General features: G+C 37.8%; 1 protein-coding gene across 8 annotated transcripts in view; it reads right to left on the bottom strand.

The window, feature by feature from the left end:
• ntm (neurotrimin) overlaps positions 1-20,631 on the bottom strand; it is a 379,368-nt gene that overhangs the window by 109,844 nt on the left and 248,893 nt on the right. For 2 of the 8 annotated variants that reach the window (XM_056240253.1, XM_056240254.1), the window contains exon 1: positions 16,539-17,061. In XM_056240253.1, the coding sequence (XP_056096228.1) occupies positions 16,539-16,717 (179 nt within the window). In that variant the 5' untranslated portion in view covers positions 16,718-17,061. Of the gene's footprint in view, positions 1-16,538; positions 17,062-20,631 lie in introns of those variants that run through there. The other 6 variants (XM_056240259.1, XM_056240256.1, XM_056240260.1 and 3 more) reach the window with 4 other exon arrangements.

Below are 20,631 nucleotides of genomic sequence, written 5' to 3'. Positions count from 1 at the left end.
GTGTGATGTACTCTGTTTATATGGAAAAATCAAAAAAAAAAAAAAATGCTAATGGTCTTGTCCACTCCAATGATGTATGCTAAGCTATGCTAAAAGTGGTACCGCCAGAACCGGAGATCGGCTGAATGGATTCAAAACTGGTAAAACTCAACAGTTTAACTCTGGGGGAGTTGTAAAATGAGCCTATTTCCAAAAAAAGTGGAGTATCCCTTTAAGCACCTAATTCAGTGAAACTGATCTCCCACCTCTAAAGTCTTTGGCTGCGGTCCAGACGTTCAGAGCAGCGCCACACCACAGGCACTCGGCACCACACACACCTGCGCTAGCCAGCCCTGAACCACTCGCCACGCTGACGCAAACCACCAGGATAAAAGTGACATGCTGAAAAGCTGAGTCCTACATCTTTCTCCCACTAGCACGAGCTCTGGGGCTGCAGGTATCAAGCTGCTTAGTACTGGGCCCAGGTGATAAAATAAACTGCAAACAGCATTCAGGAATTTCTTATAGGTGTGCGTGGGCAAAATATCAAGTCTTAGGAGTGTGTTTTGTTGCTGAGATGCATTTTAAGAATGACGTGCTGGCAACCTGTGCTGGTTAATGCTTGTCTGATGTTGGTCAAGGATTTGAATTATTACAGTAAAGTTCATGTTTTGAAATTCTCCACAAAGGAGCTGGCACGTGTTTTATTCTCTATGTTAAATAAAATAAGAGGATGAAATAAACATCCAGAATTTAATATTGAGCAAAAATTAGTTTTATTACTTGAAGGACGGAATTGAAGGAAGCTTATATGTCAGGGGTTTTCCCCCAAAGGACCCCCAAATATGATGAGCTCCTTACTAAGAAATATATGCAGATATATATTTTGAATGTACAAACCCATTTAAACTATGTGAGAAAAATATTAAGTGTGATATTATAAAGATTAAAGGTACACTACAGGGCTCGACATTAAGCCTTTCCATGTGCTTGTGTCCTTTGGACGAGTAAACCGGTCATTCACACGTCCGAGTAAACAATTTCCTTGTCCAGAAAAAAATTAGATTTTTTTTTGTGCTGTAAATATAATTTATTCTGAAGCAATATTCTCATCAGTGTTCAGTCAGCTTTGACAAATTTAAATTTGCATATTTATGATATTTAACCTTTATAAAGGGCATTTTTTCCCTAATCTTTTTAAATATATGCTTCATATTTAGTTTTAAATTCTTAAATTTGAACAAATTAAATTTGAATAATAAGATACTATAGGGCTGTTACCAATCAAATTAAATAATTTACACTGAAAAAATACAACTGCATTAAATAATGTTATGAGATTGTTTTAAATATTTTATGAGTACACAAATAAGAAATGTTGGAAAGAATGATACTTTGAAACATAAAACTAAACCACCAGTAGTTGGCGGCAGGTGACCGTCTTAATGAGTGAGTCATTGAGTTATTTATTCAAACGATTCGTTCAAACGGCTGATTTATTAAGGAATGAGGCAGTTGTTTAAATGGGTCATTGAATCTTTGACTCAAACGATTAGTTCAAAACGCTGAATCATTCAGATGCGTTATGGTTCTGCTGTGACCTTTGTTTGGAACTTTTTTCGCTGCTGAAATAGAACAAAATCAGTCAATATTGTGTCTAAAATGTAAGTGACTTAATATTAATTACTTGTTTATCGAACTGTCATATGAAATCAGTGTCACATTTTCAATCATGATGGTATTCCAGCACTCTTGGTTGTGCGATATTATATGATATAAATATAAAAACTCTTTGTGTGCTACACTCATCGGTTACGATTTCTCCTCGAGAGGCTGAGCTAGCCTCAACAGCGCAACCTTGTTACCGTCAGTAGTACATTTTATATTATATTATTATTCACTATCAATCACCACTTACACTAAATGAATGCAGAATAATTTTCACATTTTGGTGATTCCTAGCTATTTTTTGTTATTGACGTTTTAATCAAGCTACTTGTCTGGTTGGGCAAGTAAATGGGCAAGTCTGGTTTTTGCCCCTTCAAAAAATCCACTTGTCCCGGACAAGCGTTAATGTCGAGCCCTGCTATATAATGGTTTTGTTCAAAATTAACTAAATTTAAAGTCAAAACATCATCAATCCTTCTTCCAAAATGTTTTACCCTGATGTATGTTCACTATGGTAAGCCTGTTATAAGCACTCATCCGTGCGTGTCTTGAGTCAAGTTGCTCCGGCTACTTTGACGTGTGCGTGGTGTAGGAGAGTCATAGGTGAGTTGTCACAAAAGTTGACATGGAGCACGCAAAATCATTCATTTTAAAATGGATTTTTTTTCCATTTAATAAAGAGAACGCAACTGAGCTCGTAATAAAACGAGAATCGACATTGGCTTGGGTTTTCCGAGCTTACAGAGATGGCGAGAACTGAGGCATTTAAAAAGTTGCAAAAGCGATGCAGAGAAGGCGTTTTTATTACTCAACAGGTCATGGTTTGTTATTTTGTTAGATAAATTGCTATATTTAGCTCTCTAACAGACTTCATTGTAAAAGCATTGTCTATGTGAAGGCTCATTTCATTATGGTTGGTGTAGCGATGTGCTGGAATTTATTTTCAAGGAAGTACAGAGTCTATGAATGGATGCTACAGTAACGGCTTCAGTTAGTGAGCTTGAAATCCATTCCATCTAAACTGCTTATATCTCTTAAGCTATAGTGAATGTTTTATAAGAACTAGGATAATCTCTCTTTCTTTGGCCCAAATACCAGTTATTAAAAAAATGCAACATTTGACCATATCAGACTGGCAATAGTCATGATAACAACTTTTGTAATGTAATTAATTAATATCAGTGTTTCCAATTAGTCAAAACAACAGCATAAAATATTGCAATTTTTGGATGTATATGTGTATTTATATGTGTCACAAAGAGCAGAAGCACAAACAAAACAATGTTCTTCCGCAAAGTGCATGCAGTTTTATTTTTTAACCACTAGTAGAGGGTCAAAAGTTACATTGTGTACATTACAACAAGTGGCTATAATATTGTCATTGCACTGAATGCAAAATAAGTGATTACATTTTTATCTAGAAAATATAAGCTTAATGTAACACCATTTCTTTTTATGCCCACTATTAGAGTAATAAACCTAAAGAGAATCATAAAACTAGTGATAAAAAAAATTCAATATTCTTTTAAAGGGTAACTAAACCCTAAAACAACTTTTTTTAGTTAATGATCTGCAAGACTGGGGCTTTATTAATGCTGTTCATTGAATCAAGTAATTTGTTTGACATTTGGGTATAAAGTGTTTTAATTCTACAATATATGGTGTAAAAACGTCTGAGTGCTGCCCTCTTCAGGTTGAACGGTGGCTACTGCAGTTGAATTATACTATTGGAAGTTGTGGTGCCCTGTGACTTAAAGGTTCTCTAAGCGATCCTGGGTGACGTCACTTCTTGTTGACGTTCGAACTATTGTCAAACAAAACGGAGGCTAGCTAGACCCTCCCTCCTCCTCATCCGCACACTAACCCCCCAAACCACACCCCCAAACCCTTCTTGTCGGTCATTGGCTGGAACAGTTTGTTATGTTTTGGGGAGCGGGTCGCTGCAGTTTGTTTTTGGTGCTGTTTGTGAAGCATGGGCTGTCTACAGAGATCGCGTTTCTTTACAGTGTGTTCAGGGGACAGGCAGCCAGCGGATAGTGAGGAGATGTTTGCTGTATGTGACAAAAAATGTTTTGGCCTAAAAAACACATGACATCGCTTAGAGCACCTTTAAGAGGGTACCAGCTAACCACGCCCTTGCCTACAGACGAGTCTCCGGTGCACGCCCGCCCTCCTCCCCCCTCCTCCCCTCCTCCTCCCCTCCTCCCCTCCTCCCCTCCTCCCCCTCCGCTGGGCACTTCCCACTTTTCCAGCATTTTTCAAATATTGCCAGTGGGTGGAGTCAGGCTCTGACCAGGGGTTTAGTTACCCTTTAATGTCAAATTCAGTACATTTTAACCTGGTATTGTATTTTTTACATGTAAACTTAAGTTGACAGCATATCTTTTTTTATTATACCCACTATTAAAATAGTTGTAGACGTATAAACCTAAAGAGAAACATACTACTAGTGCAAAAAAAATTCAATCTCACTGAATGTCAAAATTCGTATTCTTTACCATATTTTTTTCTGAACTTTTCCACTGACCCTCTAGCACCCACTGGAGGGCCCATGACCCGTAACCTCAGGGGAATACAACAGCATACATTCTTTATACTTTTAAGTAGCGGTTGGTCAATAGAGGTTTGTCAGTGACCAAGCATCATGGCCAACAGTCAATATAATGTCAACAAGTTATTAACAGGAAATGAGACAGCAAATTGCAGAAGTGATCACTTGCTGAATGTCCTCACACTTGTGGTGTCAATAAGCTATTCATGGTAATTCTAGTACCATAAAATTAGATAAACAACTATGAACTTATGGCCTACAGATTTAAGCAGATAAAAAAAAGGTTTGTACTCAAAAGCACAAACTGTAGCATTTCTGTTCACATCTAGTGTTTTATGGGCTGAGAACTGATGCATGCTTTTTACTTTCTACTTTCTACATGCATCTACTATTTGCTGAAAAACAAAACAAAAAGCTTTACAAAAAAGTAGGGTGAGCTCAATCTCGAGCAAATGCGAATGGACCGTCTCGTTTCTCTGTCAGAGTTCGTAATTTTGAGGTTGCGTAATTTGGCACATTTTGACTGCACAGGCGGCCCATCTCTGGGAAGTAATGGATGTCGAAAACATGCAATTTTTCAAAAATCACAATGCTACTTTTGTGGTCAGGAAATGAATCATCTGGGCCACATTTATGGAGAAAAAAAGCCAGAGCAAAAGACGATGGAGATGTTTGAGAGGAGAATTTTTCCAAATAAAAATAGGAAAAACCGAGGCCAAGTGTGATTACATCCGCCTTGTTTTTGTTTCTCCTTCTCTCGCTCTCTGTCCTCTCTAAGGTTAACGAGTCTGGTGAAAGGAAATGGGTCTGAGAGACAGCAAGGTGTTGGACCATTTGGTGTGTAGCCAGGCCAAAGAGCTGCCACAAAGTCATTATGCCCTGATGGCGGCTCAAACCAGAATAAGTGACAAACAGCTGTCGCTAATGCACTCGCTAACAGATGCGTCTAGTCTTTCATCCCCTTACCGGGGCTGGATGCAAGCTCCTTTCAGCCAAAAAAATAAATCAAACTACAGTAGAGCGAGGGCCATTTTGGCATTGCAAATTAATTCTGAAATATCAAAACACTGATTAATCCTGGGTCTCTGAATCGTCTGGATGGTCATTCATTATGACAGCACCCTGTGCTCCTGTCTGGCCCTGTGATGGTGGCTCAAATGATTAGGCTTTAATGAGAGACAAGAGAATGTTGATGTAAGGTAAAGGAAAGTGGAATTAGACAGATAATGTTGAGCAGCTCGCTGTGAAATCAAATTAGCGCCCTCTCAATCTTATCAGCAAGAAGCTTATTTTTTTTTCCAAAGCCGCAGTCCATTCAAACCTCTCCAGTTAATTCTCTTCTCTGTCTCTGCTGCAGATATTCACAATATATCTGATCGTTCAATACGGTTCAGTTAATACAAGAGAACTTTGAGCTTACTGCAAGAATCAGGATATGTGATAGCTAGATATCACAGCTGAGATTTGTGGGGGAAAGTAGTGGCAGGAACTGAAGTTATGCTGATGACCAAAGTCCAACAGATTTTTTTATGATGGATGATTAATGTTACATTTATGTCGATACAAAACTGTATTACAGTTTTTATTCAGGATCTACAAAGTTGCTAATAACATTGTGAAGAAGTCATTATATTATATATTACTAGTACAACATTATCTCTGCATGGGAAAAGTGATGCAATAAAAGTGTTTAGTGAAAAGTGAACTGAAAGGATAACAAACATTAAGTTGCTGTGCAGTGGTGATGGGTGATATTTTTGAGGAAGTTACATTGATGCGGTGGTGATAAATGATAAATGAGTCATCGAGTCATTCATTCAAACAATTCATTCAACCAAGCTGCTTCATTCAGGGGAAAAAAAACAGTAACTGTCTTTATGAATGAGTCACTGAATAATTCACTGAACTATTTCGTTCAAGAACACAAAGCTGCTGTGTGTTGCTCGGAGACACGCAATGTCAGTTCATCCTGTTGTGGCTTTCTATTTGGAAAAAGTAACTGGCAATCTTGTCTCAAATTAAATTTAGTAAAAAAATTAAAAAAACAGAACAATGAGAGCTGCTGCTTCAAATGCATTTTAGATTGTTCAGTTCTATTTAGGGCTTCATACATTCTGATCATTGGATTGCTAACCAATTGAATAACCGTGGAAAAGCTTACATTCAGCGGCTGTAAATGTTGCCATTACTTTGATTTTGTCGGGAGAAAAAATAAGAACACCATCGTCAAATGTAAGTTGTGGCATTACTTTACTCTGGCATTACATGGCTTGCCCACCCACATCCCTTTGATCCCAATATACATCCATCTATTATCATATATATTTCTAGAAATTGAAACAAAGCATTTTCTTACACCCTTACGTGGATTATTTGACAACATACATAATGCAATATAATCGTATTTGAGCAACAGGTGAATTATAGCTACTGTACAATTACGCCCACACTTTTACACAAAACTCATTGTAAACCACCATTGAGTGTTTGTAATAACTTCCGATTGAAATGTAATGTGGATTCTGGTCATGAGCCATAAATATGTTATTTGTAGCATTTAAAAAAAAGCTATTCACTACACCTGTTTAGAATTTCTCATGCAAACATCCTTCATTCTTAACAAATAGCCCAAATCACATGGATATACACTCACCGGCCACTTTATTAGGTACACCTGTCCAACTGCTCGTTAATACTTAATTTCTAAGCAGCCAATCACATGGCGGCAACTACGTGCATTTAGGCATGTAGACATGGTCAAGACAATCTCCTGCAGTTCAAACCGAGCATCAGTATGGGGAAGAAAGGTGATTTGAGTGACTTTGAACGTGGCATGATTGTTGGTGCCAGAAGGGCTGGTCTGAGTATTTCAGAAACTGCTAATCTACTGGGATTTTCACGCACAACCATCTCTAGGGTTTACAGAGAATGGTCCGAAAAAGAAAAAACATCCAGTGAGCGGCAGTTCTGTGGGCGGAAATGCCTTGTTGATGCCAGAGGTCAGAGGAGAATGGCCAGACTGGTTCGAGCTGATAGAAGGGCAACAGTGACTGAAATAACCACTCGTTACAACCGAGGTATGCAGCAAAGCATTTGTGAAGCCACAACACGCACAACCTTGAGGCGGATGGGCTACAACAGCAGAAGACTCCACCGGGTACCACTCATCTCCACTACAAATAGGAAAAAGAGGCTACAATTTGCAAGAGCTCACCAAAATTGAACAGTTGAAGACTGGAAAAATGTTGCCTGGTCTGATGAGTCTCGATTTCTGTTGAGACATTCAGATGTTAGAGTCAGAATTTGGCGTAAACAGAATGAGAACATGGAACCATCATGCCTTGTTACCACTGTGCAGGCTGGTGGTGGTGGTGTAATGGTGTGGGGGATGTTTTCCTGGCACACTTTAGGCCCCTTAGTGCCAATTGGGCATCGTTTAAATGCCACGGCCTACCTGAGCATTGTTTCTGACCATGTCCATCCCTTTATGGCCACCATGTACCCATCCTCTGATGGCTACTTCCACCATGTCACAAAGCTCTAATCATTTCAAATTGGTTTCTTGAACATGACAATGAGTTCACTGTACTAAAATGGCCTCCACAGTCACCAGATCTCAACCCAATAGAGCATCTTTGGGGTGTGGTGGAACGGGAGATTCGCATCATGGATGTGCAGCCGACAAATCTGCGGCAACTGTGTGATGCCATCATGTCAATATGGACCAAACTCCCTGAGGAATGCTTCCAGCACCTTGTTGAATCTATGCCACGAAGAATTGAGGCAGTTCTGAAGGCAAAAGGGGGTCCAACCCGTTACTAGCATGGGGTACCTAATAAAGTGGCCGGTGAGTGTAACATTCAAATAATAGGCCATGCTGTAATTGTATGTTTATTAGCTTCATGTTTCATGTTACCTGGTTAGTTTGGAACAGAGCACGGAAGTGTAGTGAAACTTCGTCACGGAAAAGACAGGGCGGTATATGAACACATAATATGAGTGACGCGCAGCAAACGATCTTCCTCATAACAGCAATTGCGGTAGTGAAAAAAACAGGGAGACAACACTGGAAGCCATAATATTCTAACTAGATCGCATAATGAAGAAAATAATATAAAAGAGGATTTATTCACAAAGAGCTGCACATGCAAAGTCAGAATTTTGAGAAAATACGCAATTGCCAATTTTGTGGGTGTAATGGAAAAGTAATATAAGTAGTGTAACGAACTACTGTTGCTGGGGAGTGATAAGAAAAGTAATATAACTTTTGAAAGGAGAAATGAGTAATAAATTACATTTTTGAGTAACGAGTCAAACACTAATAACAGAGTTATACTGCACTTCAAAAATGCTTAATGAAGGGCATTTACACTTGGTTGGATCCTTATCCAATCAGTAAAAACACTAAGAGATCAAGTATAAATACCCCCAAACAACAGCAAAATGGGGTTATAAATGTTTATCATATCCCATTTTAAATTGCATGAATATGATTGTTTGACCAAATAATGCAGTCCAAATACACACACTTCCACACAGAGCGAGAATATATTGGATTGATATGCAGGTTAAACCTGGTGGACTCTTCGGAAATTTCCTTCTATCCACCAGCATTTGGGAGGCTGGAGACGACAGCAGATATATCAGGTGTCAACAACAGACAGACAGACTGGAAGATTTTATCACAAAATACTCAAACATGAGAGCAGTGTCCTCCGAGAGCCGCCATGAGATGGTGGTGCGAATGTTTTCATGCCGTTTAAGCACCCAATAAAATGCTGAGGTAAATCTCCGAGATGTTTTTTTGTTACGTATTGAGAGTGAAAATGCAGGGAGAGAGCAAATTGGCTGCTCCGAGCTTCAACAAGTAGCACAAGGCCAGCGTACCAGCTCTCGGTGGTATTAACAAGCTATACAAGCAGCACGTCAATAAATCACAAGCCTTTCAGCCACCACAAGTGAAGCAGTGAGTGCTGCCTCCGTCCCATACACTCTAAAACGACAGACCCTGCGATTATATTAAAACACCAAGGGCCAGGATTAATTAACCCTTTCACTCATAAGTTTAAATTATTCTAGCTGAGCCCCCGGCATGAGTTTGTTAAGGCGACCATTATTTTTAATGTATCACATTATTTCCATGGCGAAGTGTCAAGCTTGTCACATGACACATTTCAGCCACAATTAGTGTTGAATGACTGATGTATGTTGAATCAGATCGAATGCATTAATATTATGAACAGCAGCTACGCTAATTATTTCCCATCTGCTTTTCTGCTGTTATCTCGGGACGCTAGTCCGGAGGTAAATAGCGTTCGTCAGCTCCAGTTTGTATCCAGCCTCTCACGGAGACTTCAGATGCCCCAACACCTGCGATGAGACGACTCGACGCCTGTGAAGAGACGACTCGACGCCTGTGAAGAGACGACTCGACGCCTGTGAAGAGACGACTCGACGCCTGTGAAGAGACGACTCGACGCCTGTGAAGAGACGACTCGACGCCTGTGAAGAGACGACTCGACGCCGGCGATATGTTATGCCCTAAATTAATACATGATGATTAACTAACTATATTCTTCTATGTACATTTTTGAAATGCACTTTCTGTAAAGCTGCTTTGAAACAATATGTATTGTGAAAAGCGCTATACAAATAAATTTGAATTGAATTGAATTGAATGTATCAGTTTTCTCCCATTTTTCCTTCTTATTCAAAATATTCACCCATATAGGGAAAAAATCTGATATTCTGATTCTCCAATATCAGTAAGTAAACGTATTTTGTCAGTTAAACATATTTATAATGATCATGTTAGTTGATCTACAATGGCCAGAGCATTTACAACACGTACTGTATACTCAACCACTTTGCCTGAAAGACATTAAAGTAAGTGACTGGTGAACTAGGAGAAGAATAGAGAAAACTTTATAATTACCTGCACAATGTGTATCTGGTGTGAATAAAACACAGCATCAATTGTCTCATGTCTCAATGGATTATTATTGCCACTTCCATAGACATCAGTGTGTATTTTACAAACTTTTTTTGTTTTGTTAGTACTTATGTATTTAAGTCTTGTAAATTTGGTTTACTTGAGTTGCCGGGTTATTTCAATTAGTTAATTTTCATATCAGCATATCAGTGTGTATGTAAACATGCTCATTATGTTGAAAACACTGTACATTTGTGAAATATGACAAGCGCTGGGTGAGTCTATCTCTGGCTCAGCCCCAGCCAAAGCACAGAATCAGATTTGAATGTAACAGTTGATCATGTGACGCAATGAACGTTCTAATCATATGTGTGATTTTACGTGTCAAAGGGTTAAGTCTAATTCTTTAATATAAACCACTCATCTTACTTATCAATCTGGGTTCTTGAAGTTGGCTCGACATATCTACAGTACTTAGTTTTAAAATAGCAAAGTGAGAAAAGGAATTGCAACTTCAACCACAGAGATAGAGCTAGAAAGCAGCGTGTGGAAATTCATTAAGTTCGACATGTTTGGCTTGTGTTTTGATTGTTGGTTTATATCCTAGGTAGATAGTTGTTTTTATATGATACAGTTCATTTATATGTTTGCAACAAACAAAACAGGCATTTGTCAGGAAAGATATTGTCTTCCTAGTCCCTTTCCTAACAGATTTTCAAACATGGCAATCACAAATCTCAAGGGAAAACTGGCTTTCCTTACTGCAAATCTAAAGCATTGCGAGACTCACACCGCTAGTGAACTTAATGCTTCTGTTGCGTTATCTTGTCTTCTTTTAATTTCTTAAACCATCTTAAAACCTTATTGACCTTTCATCTCTGAACTGTAGTTTATTCTTGTGATCACTTTTTCTTGTTTGCACATTTGATAATGAGCGTCTGTTTATTTTCATTTTTACTTGTGCTTTTTCTTTTTGTATTTCTGTAGCTCATCAATTTCACCTTTTAAACCATAACCATTCTCCTCTTCGTCTTCCAGCAAATAAATTGCCACATTCCATAATCCTCTCCAGACAGTGCGGCACTTCAACACCCACTCACTGCCCTCAAACTCCCTCAGTTTTTGTCACATATTTCCGTAAGAGGGCTTTAATTTAGCCCACGCAATTGTGGACTTACGCAATGATTCTTATTTTTAATGTAATAACCTTGTTATGTTTTGTCCTAAGATTAATTTGGAACTGCCAGAGTTAGTTTTCTGCTAATGTTCACCTGAGGGGGAAATATGACTGAAAACATCACCTTGGGCGGCAAGGTATGGTGACACCAATAACTGTAAACTGTGTAGCTGTCACAATGACTGGCAGTGAAACTGCTGCGCCCTTTGTACAATGTTTATAACTTTGGCGAAATTTAAGATATGCCTATATATAAATTTAAGATTATGCCTTTGTGGACAAACTTAATGTTTAATAAATGTTTAATACTGTTTAAAAACAGCCAGACACTTTGTATATAAATATTGTCAATCAGTGATCTCCAGTTTACTAAGTTTTTTTTTTTTTGTATCCCTGCACAGAGGTTAAGCTTTCTTAAAGTGGGTGTAATCCTGTTAGTCATGAGAATATCCTAAAGGTTATTAGTACATGTCCCTTAAGACATATGAAGATCCCAAACAATTGTGACCAAAATATCTAGCCTGGCTATTTTTGTGTGTAACTTTGCAACACAAGCACCGAAACATTTGTTTTTCTGTCATTGAGGGGGCTTTCCTTGTTTTTATTCTGAACTAATGATAATAGGGGGAGACCAGGGATGGTAGTAACACTTTTTGTTTGAGCATCAGTAACTTATGGTTGTTTGTGCTAGATCTCTCAAACTTTGATAAATGGTATGTGTCTACTACTAATAAAACTTACTTGAAAGTATTACACAATCACAGATAATGTGAGTTAATGTCAAATGCAAAGAGTTCTGTTGTTACAACCTACCCCACTACTTGGGTGAGTTGTAACACTAGCTGGGGATAGATGTAACAAGAACTTTATTGAAGAACAAAGAGTACTTTTGAATGAAGTGATAAAGTGACAAAAAAACAACATTTTGTAGGCTATTTCATTTAGGACTTTAAATTTAGCACACAAAAAAACAAACTGCAGTGTGTGTTTGTGTGAGTGTTCATGTAGTGTACTATATTCCGGTCACATTCAGTCACTATATGTTACTATCAACGTATTTTTATGTGAATTTTGTCTGATAGTTCACTTGCTTTGGTCCGGACTAAATAAAATGTTTTTTGGGGTTTTTTTGGTACGGTTCGCTTTCACACTGCTCTTTTTGCAAGTAACCAAAATTTGTAAACAAAACCACACGTGTGCTAAGGTCGTCCATTCATTGGACAAGGATTCTCAAGTAGGGAAATCAGGAAGTGCAAAAAAGGCTCAGCATGGAGATATTTCGTACTGCAATATTTGTTCTTTTACTAATGTTGTGTTATTCTGTGCTACATGGGCATCTGCCCAAATGTTAATAAGGCAGCTCGTCTATTCGAAGCTCCAGGTCAAACCACGACTCATTTTTATCAAATGTAGTAGGCTACAACAGATCACTTTCCCATAATAACGCAACTCCGACTACGGAAGCCTGTTAACTCAAAGGCGCAGTGCTTTCTTGCAATTGGGTCGGTTCATGTTCACACCGTAAACGAACCGTACCAGAGTTCGTTTGGAACCGTACCGAGACCACCTCTTCAGCTGGGTCTCGGTTCGGTTGTTTGGTCCGCACCCGAGTTCGATTGCTGTATTCACACCTGCCCAAAAGGTCCGCACCAAGGGGGGAAACGAACTAGAGTTCGATTCAACCGAACCAAACAAGGCAGGTGTGAATACACCTTTAGTGACACCACAAACGCCAAGATGCATATAAATTCTAAAAAATGTGCACAAAAAAGTGTATGCGTGTAATGTTTTTATCTGATAAGACGACGTGCATAAACTACAATGAAAACATATTTACCAAATAAATCTTTAGATGTGCAACTGTACACACATTTTATAAGCTATGTATATTTTTTTCTAATTAAGGACATAAAGGGAGGTTATGTCACGTTTACACCACTTTGAGAGACAATTTTATCCACAAACTATATCTACACACACATAATTAGTTGGTTACACAAACTGCTTTAATTTAATAATTAACTGCTTTTACTGTTTATTTATATAATAAACAATGCCTTTAGAAGTCTTCATAGACTAACGAAGTGCAAAGTACTTGGGAACTACTGGGCCTCAAAGAAGGTAATGCACTACATTTGAAAACAGTATAAAATGGCCAATATTCAATTTCCTTTGGCAAAAAAACTCGTGACTGTGCCATAACAGAGGATGTCATTGATAACTGGAATCATTATAAAGGGTTGGTTGTAACATTTTTAATGAACTCTTATAACCATCCCACCCCAAACAGCCATTACTTTTTAACATGTGGGTTTGAAGTAAGCATGAATGCAAAGCATCACATTAAACTAGAGAAACAGCTACTTTAGGTTATGTAAGTCAAATAATTATTGGTAGGCAAAAATATATATATCTTGATTAAAAAAATGCTACTTTCCTTTTTGAAAATAATTTTTTTGTTCATAAAACCTATAATGTTGGCCACAGTAACATGTATTTCTCCCGTGAGCACAAAAAGGTGATGGGAGTGTACGATACTGATGACTTCACCATATCTCTTTCTGACTTGTTAAACTGACAGTGTTACAACTGACTGTGTTACAACACTCCTCGGGCACAGAAAACGTTCTGAACATTTTCATTAAGACATTGTTTGCTATATTCATTAAGTTGTTTTCCTCACTGAAAGTGTTAGCTAGTCCCCACAATGTAGCTGAATTCACGTTTTACTATCCCTGTGGGAACATTTGTTCCCCCAATATAGGCAACACCTGACACACACACACACACACACACACACACACACACACACATTCTTAGCTATGTATATTTTTTCCCAATTAAGGTCATACCCGAAGGGAGGTTTTGTCACATTTACCTCACTTTGGGGACAATTTTATCCACGAGCTATGGCTAAGTATGTACACACACACACACACACAGGACAATTAGTTGGATACACACAAACTGCTTAAAATAATTATACATATAATAAACAATGCCTTTAGAAGTTTTAATTGACTAACATAAAGTGCAAAGTAGGCTACTTGGGAACTACTGGGCCTCAAAGAAGGTAATGCACCACATTTAAATTACAGTATAAAATGGCCAATATTCAATGTTCTTATACCACTGACATGTCAAAACTTTGGTGCATATTTCTGACTCTTGGCTGCTTTATTCCAGGGTATATGCAGGAATCTTGAAGTTAATTTTAATACCTTTTTAAGACTTTTTCAAGACCTTCTCAATATTTTTTAATACCTCACCGCCACTTCAAGCTGTAACCATTTACATCAGTGATACTTTTAACTTAACAGTTTTAGTTTGTGATAAAGACTATATACCACTCTGATAAAAAAAAAATCAAATAGGATGGGATAGTAAATCAAAGCAAAGTTTATTAAAAAACAAAACTTTGCTCCACCCTCAACAACAATCATGCTGACATGTGCCTCAGTTCTTCGTTTTTTTTTTTTTTAATAAAAATTACTAAATTCACACACTTTTACGATGTTTTTGGGACTCAAACTGTTGGACAGCTAATTCAGAAAAAATAAGGGATGCACCGAAATGAAAATTCTTGGCCGAAACCGAAAACCGTAAAAGAGGAACCCAAGGCCGGAAAACCGAAAACCGAAACACCGAAAGAAATTATGCCAATTATAAGTACCATTGCATTTATGGTTATGACTGTGTACAAACTTTACTAAAATCAAGGCATTGCAATTGCACAAATTAACATTTTCAAAGAATAAATCCATTACAAATTATGCAAATATTTATTTAGCACAATGCACAGTATAAAATAAAATTCAAACTAAAATGTTTAACTTGACCCCACTCATGTGTACATTAAATAATAATCTGCTGGCCTGCAGAAAGGTTTTAAAATTAAATGTTCTCTCATAAAAACAAAGCTGAGCACGAACTTATCACACCAGCACCCAGTTTGCACGTCTAAATTAGTTGATTACATTTTAAAAATGAGCATATACTAGCATAAAAAGCCATTTTAATGAACAAAGGTCCATGTTTAATACAAATGTACACGAAACTTAATGAAATATGTTTAGTGAAATTAGAAAATATTTAAGAGAGCGTTAATTTAGTACATATTCCTATACATATTTTGTTGTAATGTCACAAGTAATAATCTCAGGTTTACATGATTATTTTTGAATTGGTGGTGGTAGGCTACTAAAAAATAAACATTGTCACGTGTTTATCTTTCTTCTTTACACCGATTCCTGATGGTTAGAGGACAGTTACTTGAGTCGTCCCCTGTCGTTTCAAAGAATAGTACAACGGCGAGCGCGTCAAGTCGCCTCGACCGTTTGGAGAGGTAACGTTACGCGCGCTGTCTTTGGAGACTCGCGCTGCAGAGGCAGGCGAAATAAACAAGGCTTCCGTCTCCTCGCGGGTTCAGATCATAGAGGTTCAGATATACTGAAATACGTCCACACCGCAGACATGTTGCTTCAGACAAGCACGTGCAGGTCGCGGTTTCTGTTTGCGTCATCACAACATTTCACATCATAAAAGTCTTTCGGCCGAAAACCAAAAATGCACTTTTGGGCTATTTTCGGACGAAAATTTTCGGTGGCCGAATATTCGGGGCATCCCTAGAAAAAATACTTTCAAAATTTAAGACTTTATAAAGCCGTGATAAGACTTTTTAATACTTTTTAAGGGTCTTAATTTTCCCAAAATTGATTTATCACCTTTTAATACTTTTCAAGACCCCGCGGATACCCTGTATTCAAAAGATATTCTATTTTCTGATATTGCACTGTGAACTGTTAAAATGTTCACATTATTCTGGAATAAAACTTTTTTCCATGCATTTAATTTGCCACACATATCATTTGTCATTTTGTGAGATTTCCAAGTATTAACTTAATTTTTATTCATCGGTAATTAAATTTAAAGTGGCTGAAACAGTGCAATGAACTACAGGTATATTGAATTTAATTAAAGATTTAGTGCAACATAAGTTTTCATGTAGTGGGTAGAAATAGTCTAGAGTTTAAGCACCAAATCTTAGAATATCAAGGACAATAACTCATTTTGAAGCTATAAACCTTACCTAGCCACATGAGTTCTTTCTTTCTTTAAATATAAATTTATACAAATGAACGGACATGCAAAACACTTGACAGTGCTGCTGCTCTTTCCACTCAGGACACAGGAACATGACAGCATGATAAATGCATAACCATCACGCCTACCTGAGGAAGAGCGTCTCTCCTTGTCTGATGGTGATATTGTCCATCTGTTTGTTATCGGATTGGGATTCTCCTTGACTGCGGACAGGCAGACCTGCGGGGAGAAGGAACAGCAGTCTGAGACTCATCACCACACACCTCCTCCAGGACGCCGCGCATCCTCCACACACAGCCATCTTCATCTGCGGAGTTTTCGGAGTGTAAATCCGTTCACGGTAGTCCAAAAGAGAAACGCGTTAGTTAGCCATTACAGTTTATCTGTTAATCCAGATTTCCTCCCCAGGTAGACAACAAAATCCCTCGCGTACTTAGTACAGAGCGCTTATCGATGACCGTGCCGTCGCCATGGAAAAGGGGGTTAAATAAAATAACGTATGAATGAAATGTACACTTTAGTGGTGACCTCAATCGTTCTGGTTTCTTAAATCCTATTGCCTTTAATATCCGCACTGAAAATCCATCTTTTTTCCCTCAGCAGGGACGCTGTCTCAAACTTTAAGAAGTGGAAGCTGGAGAGCTGAGAGCGAATGAACGTGCCAAACTGTCACTCCAGCTGTGCCTGAATAGATATGGAGGGTGTTTGTGGTTCATCAATGCAGGACAGTATGAGTATACACAGTCTTCTCAAGAAAAAAAAAGTCTTCCTCTAGTCTAGTGGGACCGTTGCTCGGTTTTTTTCCCCCGAGCCTACTGGATAACCGCGGAAGGGGGCTGTGTGAATCGCACGCAAGTTGGAAAAAGCGCGCGCTGTTGTCATAGCAGCAGCAGCCGCGTCCTCACTGGACAGGGGCCATATGTATACAGTAGTAGGCTACAGCGCAAAACACAGCGCACAAATCAGAGGCTATTGCAGTATACAATGCATGAGCGACATTCATTTATTGCGGCCTCTGCCATTCAGAACAAGCGTTAAAGACTATATGGGGAGGCTGCAGACCTGGAGCCTGCAGATATACGCCCCTGACAGTTTTACGCCCCGGCAGTTTTAGGACCCTGTTGTTCCTGATGCGTCCAGTAGAGGGATATACTGCGAAATAACATCATTAAATCGACGCTTACACATTAATAACCCGTCCATAGACTTGACAATTTTGTGTTTTTTGTTCATTTAAATATAAACGTTACAGTGTAGATCTCTACGGATTAAATTAGATATTCAGTTGGGCTTCACTCTCTTCACTCAACCTACAGAAGACTATTTGTTTTTGTGAATTGAAAAATTAAAAATACACATAGTTGGATCAACTATGTGTTATGACAGGTGATGCTATGACCTACTGCAGTTATAGGCCAATTCACCGTAGGTTTTTATATACAGGAGACTGAGTGAAATATGTTTTTGTGAATTTATATAAAGTCACATTTAGATATTAACTATATTTAGCCCATTAGACATGCAGTACCGTGTAATAATATGGATCCTCGATGAAATATCTGCTGTACTATTCTATTGGTCATCATACAGCTACAAAACAGTGTCCTACACAGCATTTTATGAAGACAAACACAATTTATCCCTTTTCTAAAATTCCATGGGCCATTTAGAAGATATAGACAATATTGTTGTTCACAAAAAAATATTTATTAACACCATTTATGAATTATGATGACTCCCCTATGGTTTGCCACTCTTCTTTAACTGTTTTTTTTCTTTAACTGCTCCTGCTCACTGATGAAACATTTAAAAATGAAACATTAAAAAAGTTAAAAAGGACATCCATGGTGAATTTGACCTTGTCCCTGTGTGTGTGTGTGTGTGTGTGTGTGTATTTCCTTTAGTAGCTAAAGCAAACACACCTTTATGAGATCCAAGTTAAAGAGAATTTGGTAAAGACAGAGTATGATAAAACCCACATTAAGTGCACATACCCTACATTTGAGTCCAGATCAGTAAGCTATTTTAAGAAAAAATGTATATTAAAGGTGCTCTAGAATGTTTTTTTTTATTTTTTTATAATGTTTCCTGGGTTACCCTTATAATGTTAGTATGTTTTTTAGATAAAAAATAATCATAATTTAGAAATAAATGGCATTTTTCCTAGCCTGCTTTTAGCCTCTGATTTGAACACTCTGTTTGAAGGGGCGTGTCTGCTGTGGGATTCAGTGTAACCGCGGCCACTGCTGTGATTGGCTGTGGGATTCAGTGTAACCGCGGCCACTGCTGTGATTGGCTGACATGCTTGCATATGAAATAGCTACGCATTACATGTGAAACTCTCTCCCGAATACTTTACTACTGCTATTATACGTTTTTACTATAACAGCTATCGAGATTAACGAATCGTGAGATGTTTTTAAAGTATTTAGATCTATTCCCATCACATAAAATGTTGCCGTGATGAGCATTGAGCAGATGACAGTGTGTTGATCGCGAGAATGAAGATCTTATCATTGCAAAGCAGTTTCTGCACTCTCTCTAAGGCTTTCACCAATGCAAACACGATGATTTAAATACAGTAAGAGCTTCGTTGTGCAGTAACGTGCGTCATTGATTTCATAACGAGTTTGGCAAGTGTCCAGATAAACTCGCGCTGTGTGGAAAGATTGTTCTTTGATCGCTTTCTGTATATAATTTGTTCACAATTTAAATACGATTATTTTCATCCTACTAAAAGAAACGATGTGAAGCTGATATTTTAGTCACTGGCTTGACTTACTGATGCATAAACAGTATTGAACGATTTTGAGAGAAAGATTACCTGTCTGAACTTGAACAATTACACATCAGAAAGTGTTGCTTGGTAGCTCGATCCGAGGCCAGCTCTGTATTGGCCCAAGTTGAGGAAACAGTCTTCGGTGAAATGTTTGGAAATTTCCAGAGAAAATAAAATTAACCCATTGTTTCTTCAGAGGCTCAGATGAAGGAACTAAAAAAATACTTTTGTGTTCATGTGTACATCCACACTGAGCAACTGCCATGCTTCGGCTGCGCAGTTCCGCCTGGCATTGAGGGCTGGCATTATGCAAATATTTGGAGGCGTACATATTAATGATCCCGACTATTGCGTCACAGTCGGTATTGTGTGAAGAACCGACCGTTTTTCAGGGGTGTTTTTCATAAACGTGAATTAAATGAGAACGCGAAAACAGTCCAGTTTGAGATTCACTCTATGTCATTTCCATGCACTGAACTCTTGTTATTTGACTATACCAAGGTAAATTCAATTTTGAATTATAGGTCACCTTTAAGATATAAATGAGATAATTAGATCATCTCATTTATAAGAAACAACTCAAACCAGAATCTACATTCAAACCATATGGGGAAAGTTTTTAATATGTTTTAACGTATTTGAGTGAGTGTGCAGTTTAACTCTTTACTTAAAGAGAGAGAGAGATTTACATACCTATTATAAATGTGTCTTTTGTGTGTTCACACCATAGACTGTAAAAAAAATTAACATATTTCAATAATCTACTGTAATATTGCTCTATAAACCATGTGGAGTATGTTTTAATGCAAGGAGTAAACAGAGTCTTACCAGAAGAGGCCAAGCTAAAGACAGGCAACAAAAGAAAATTAAAATGTTAAATTGAGTAGAGAAGATAGGGGAAGCTAAACGTGGTTAGCTAAGTTTAAGCCAGATAGAACAGAAACCTGTCAAAATACATTATAGACCCATCCATTGATATATAAATGAATTGATATCTACCTACCCTAGCTCTATCGAGCTAATCGTTTATAAATAATAAATGTTGCATCGTTGCTAAAAAAACAATAACTTTAGCAGATTATTTAACATACAAATGACAGAATCTATTTTTGTCAGATTTTAATTCTAACGATGTTAAACTTGATTATACGGTATTATTACTTTGTCTTCTGGGCAAGTTTCATCTTCATAAAGACAGAACCATTCAAAGTAATCCTGATTCTAGAATATTCTCCTCTGATATAAAGTTAATTTTTTTCTTCCTTTAAGAAAATGTCAGAACCTTTAAACTCAAGGTTTATATAAAACAAATAATATCATTGAGTCTGTTGTAAAGAACCTTACATGTTTTTATATTGACAAAATGTAATATTGCATTGATTTGTGTAACCTAATTCAATCTCTTTTGATGTCCGTTTACCCCCCATGTTTTTTTGTTAAAC

Source organism: Rhinichthys klamathensis, unplaced genomic scaffold (genome assembly GCF_029890125.1).
Source record: "Rhinichthys klamathensis goyatoka isolate OS25496 unplaced genomic scaffold, OSU_Roscu_1.1 h1tg000585l_1, whole genome shotgun sequence".
Classification (NCBI taxonomy): domain Eukaryota; kingdom Metazoa; phylum Chordata; class Actinopteri; order Cypriniformes; family Leuciscidae; genus Rhinichthys; species Rhinichthys klamathensis.
Note: the sequence above shows the minus strand (reverse complement) of the source record. Positions and strands in the feature narration are given on the sequence as shown.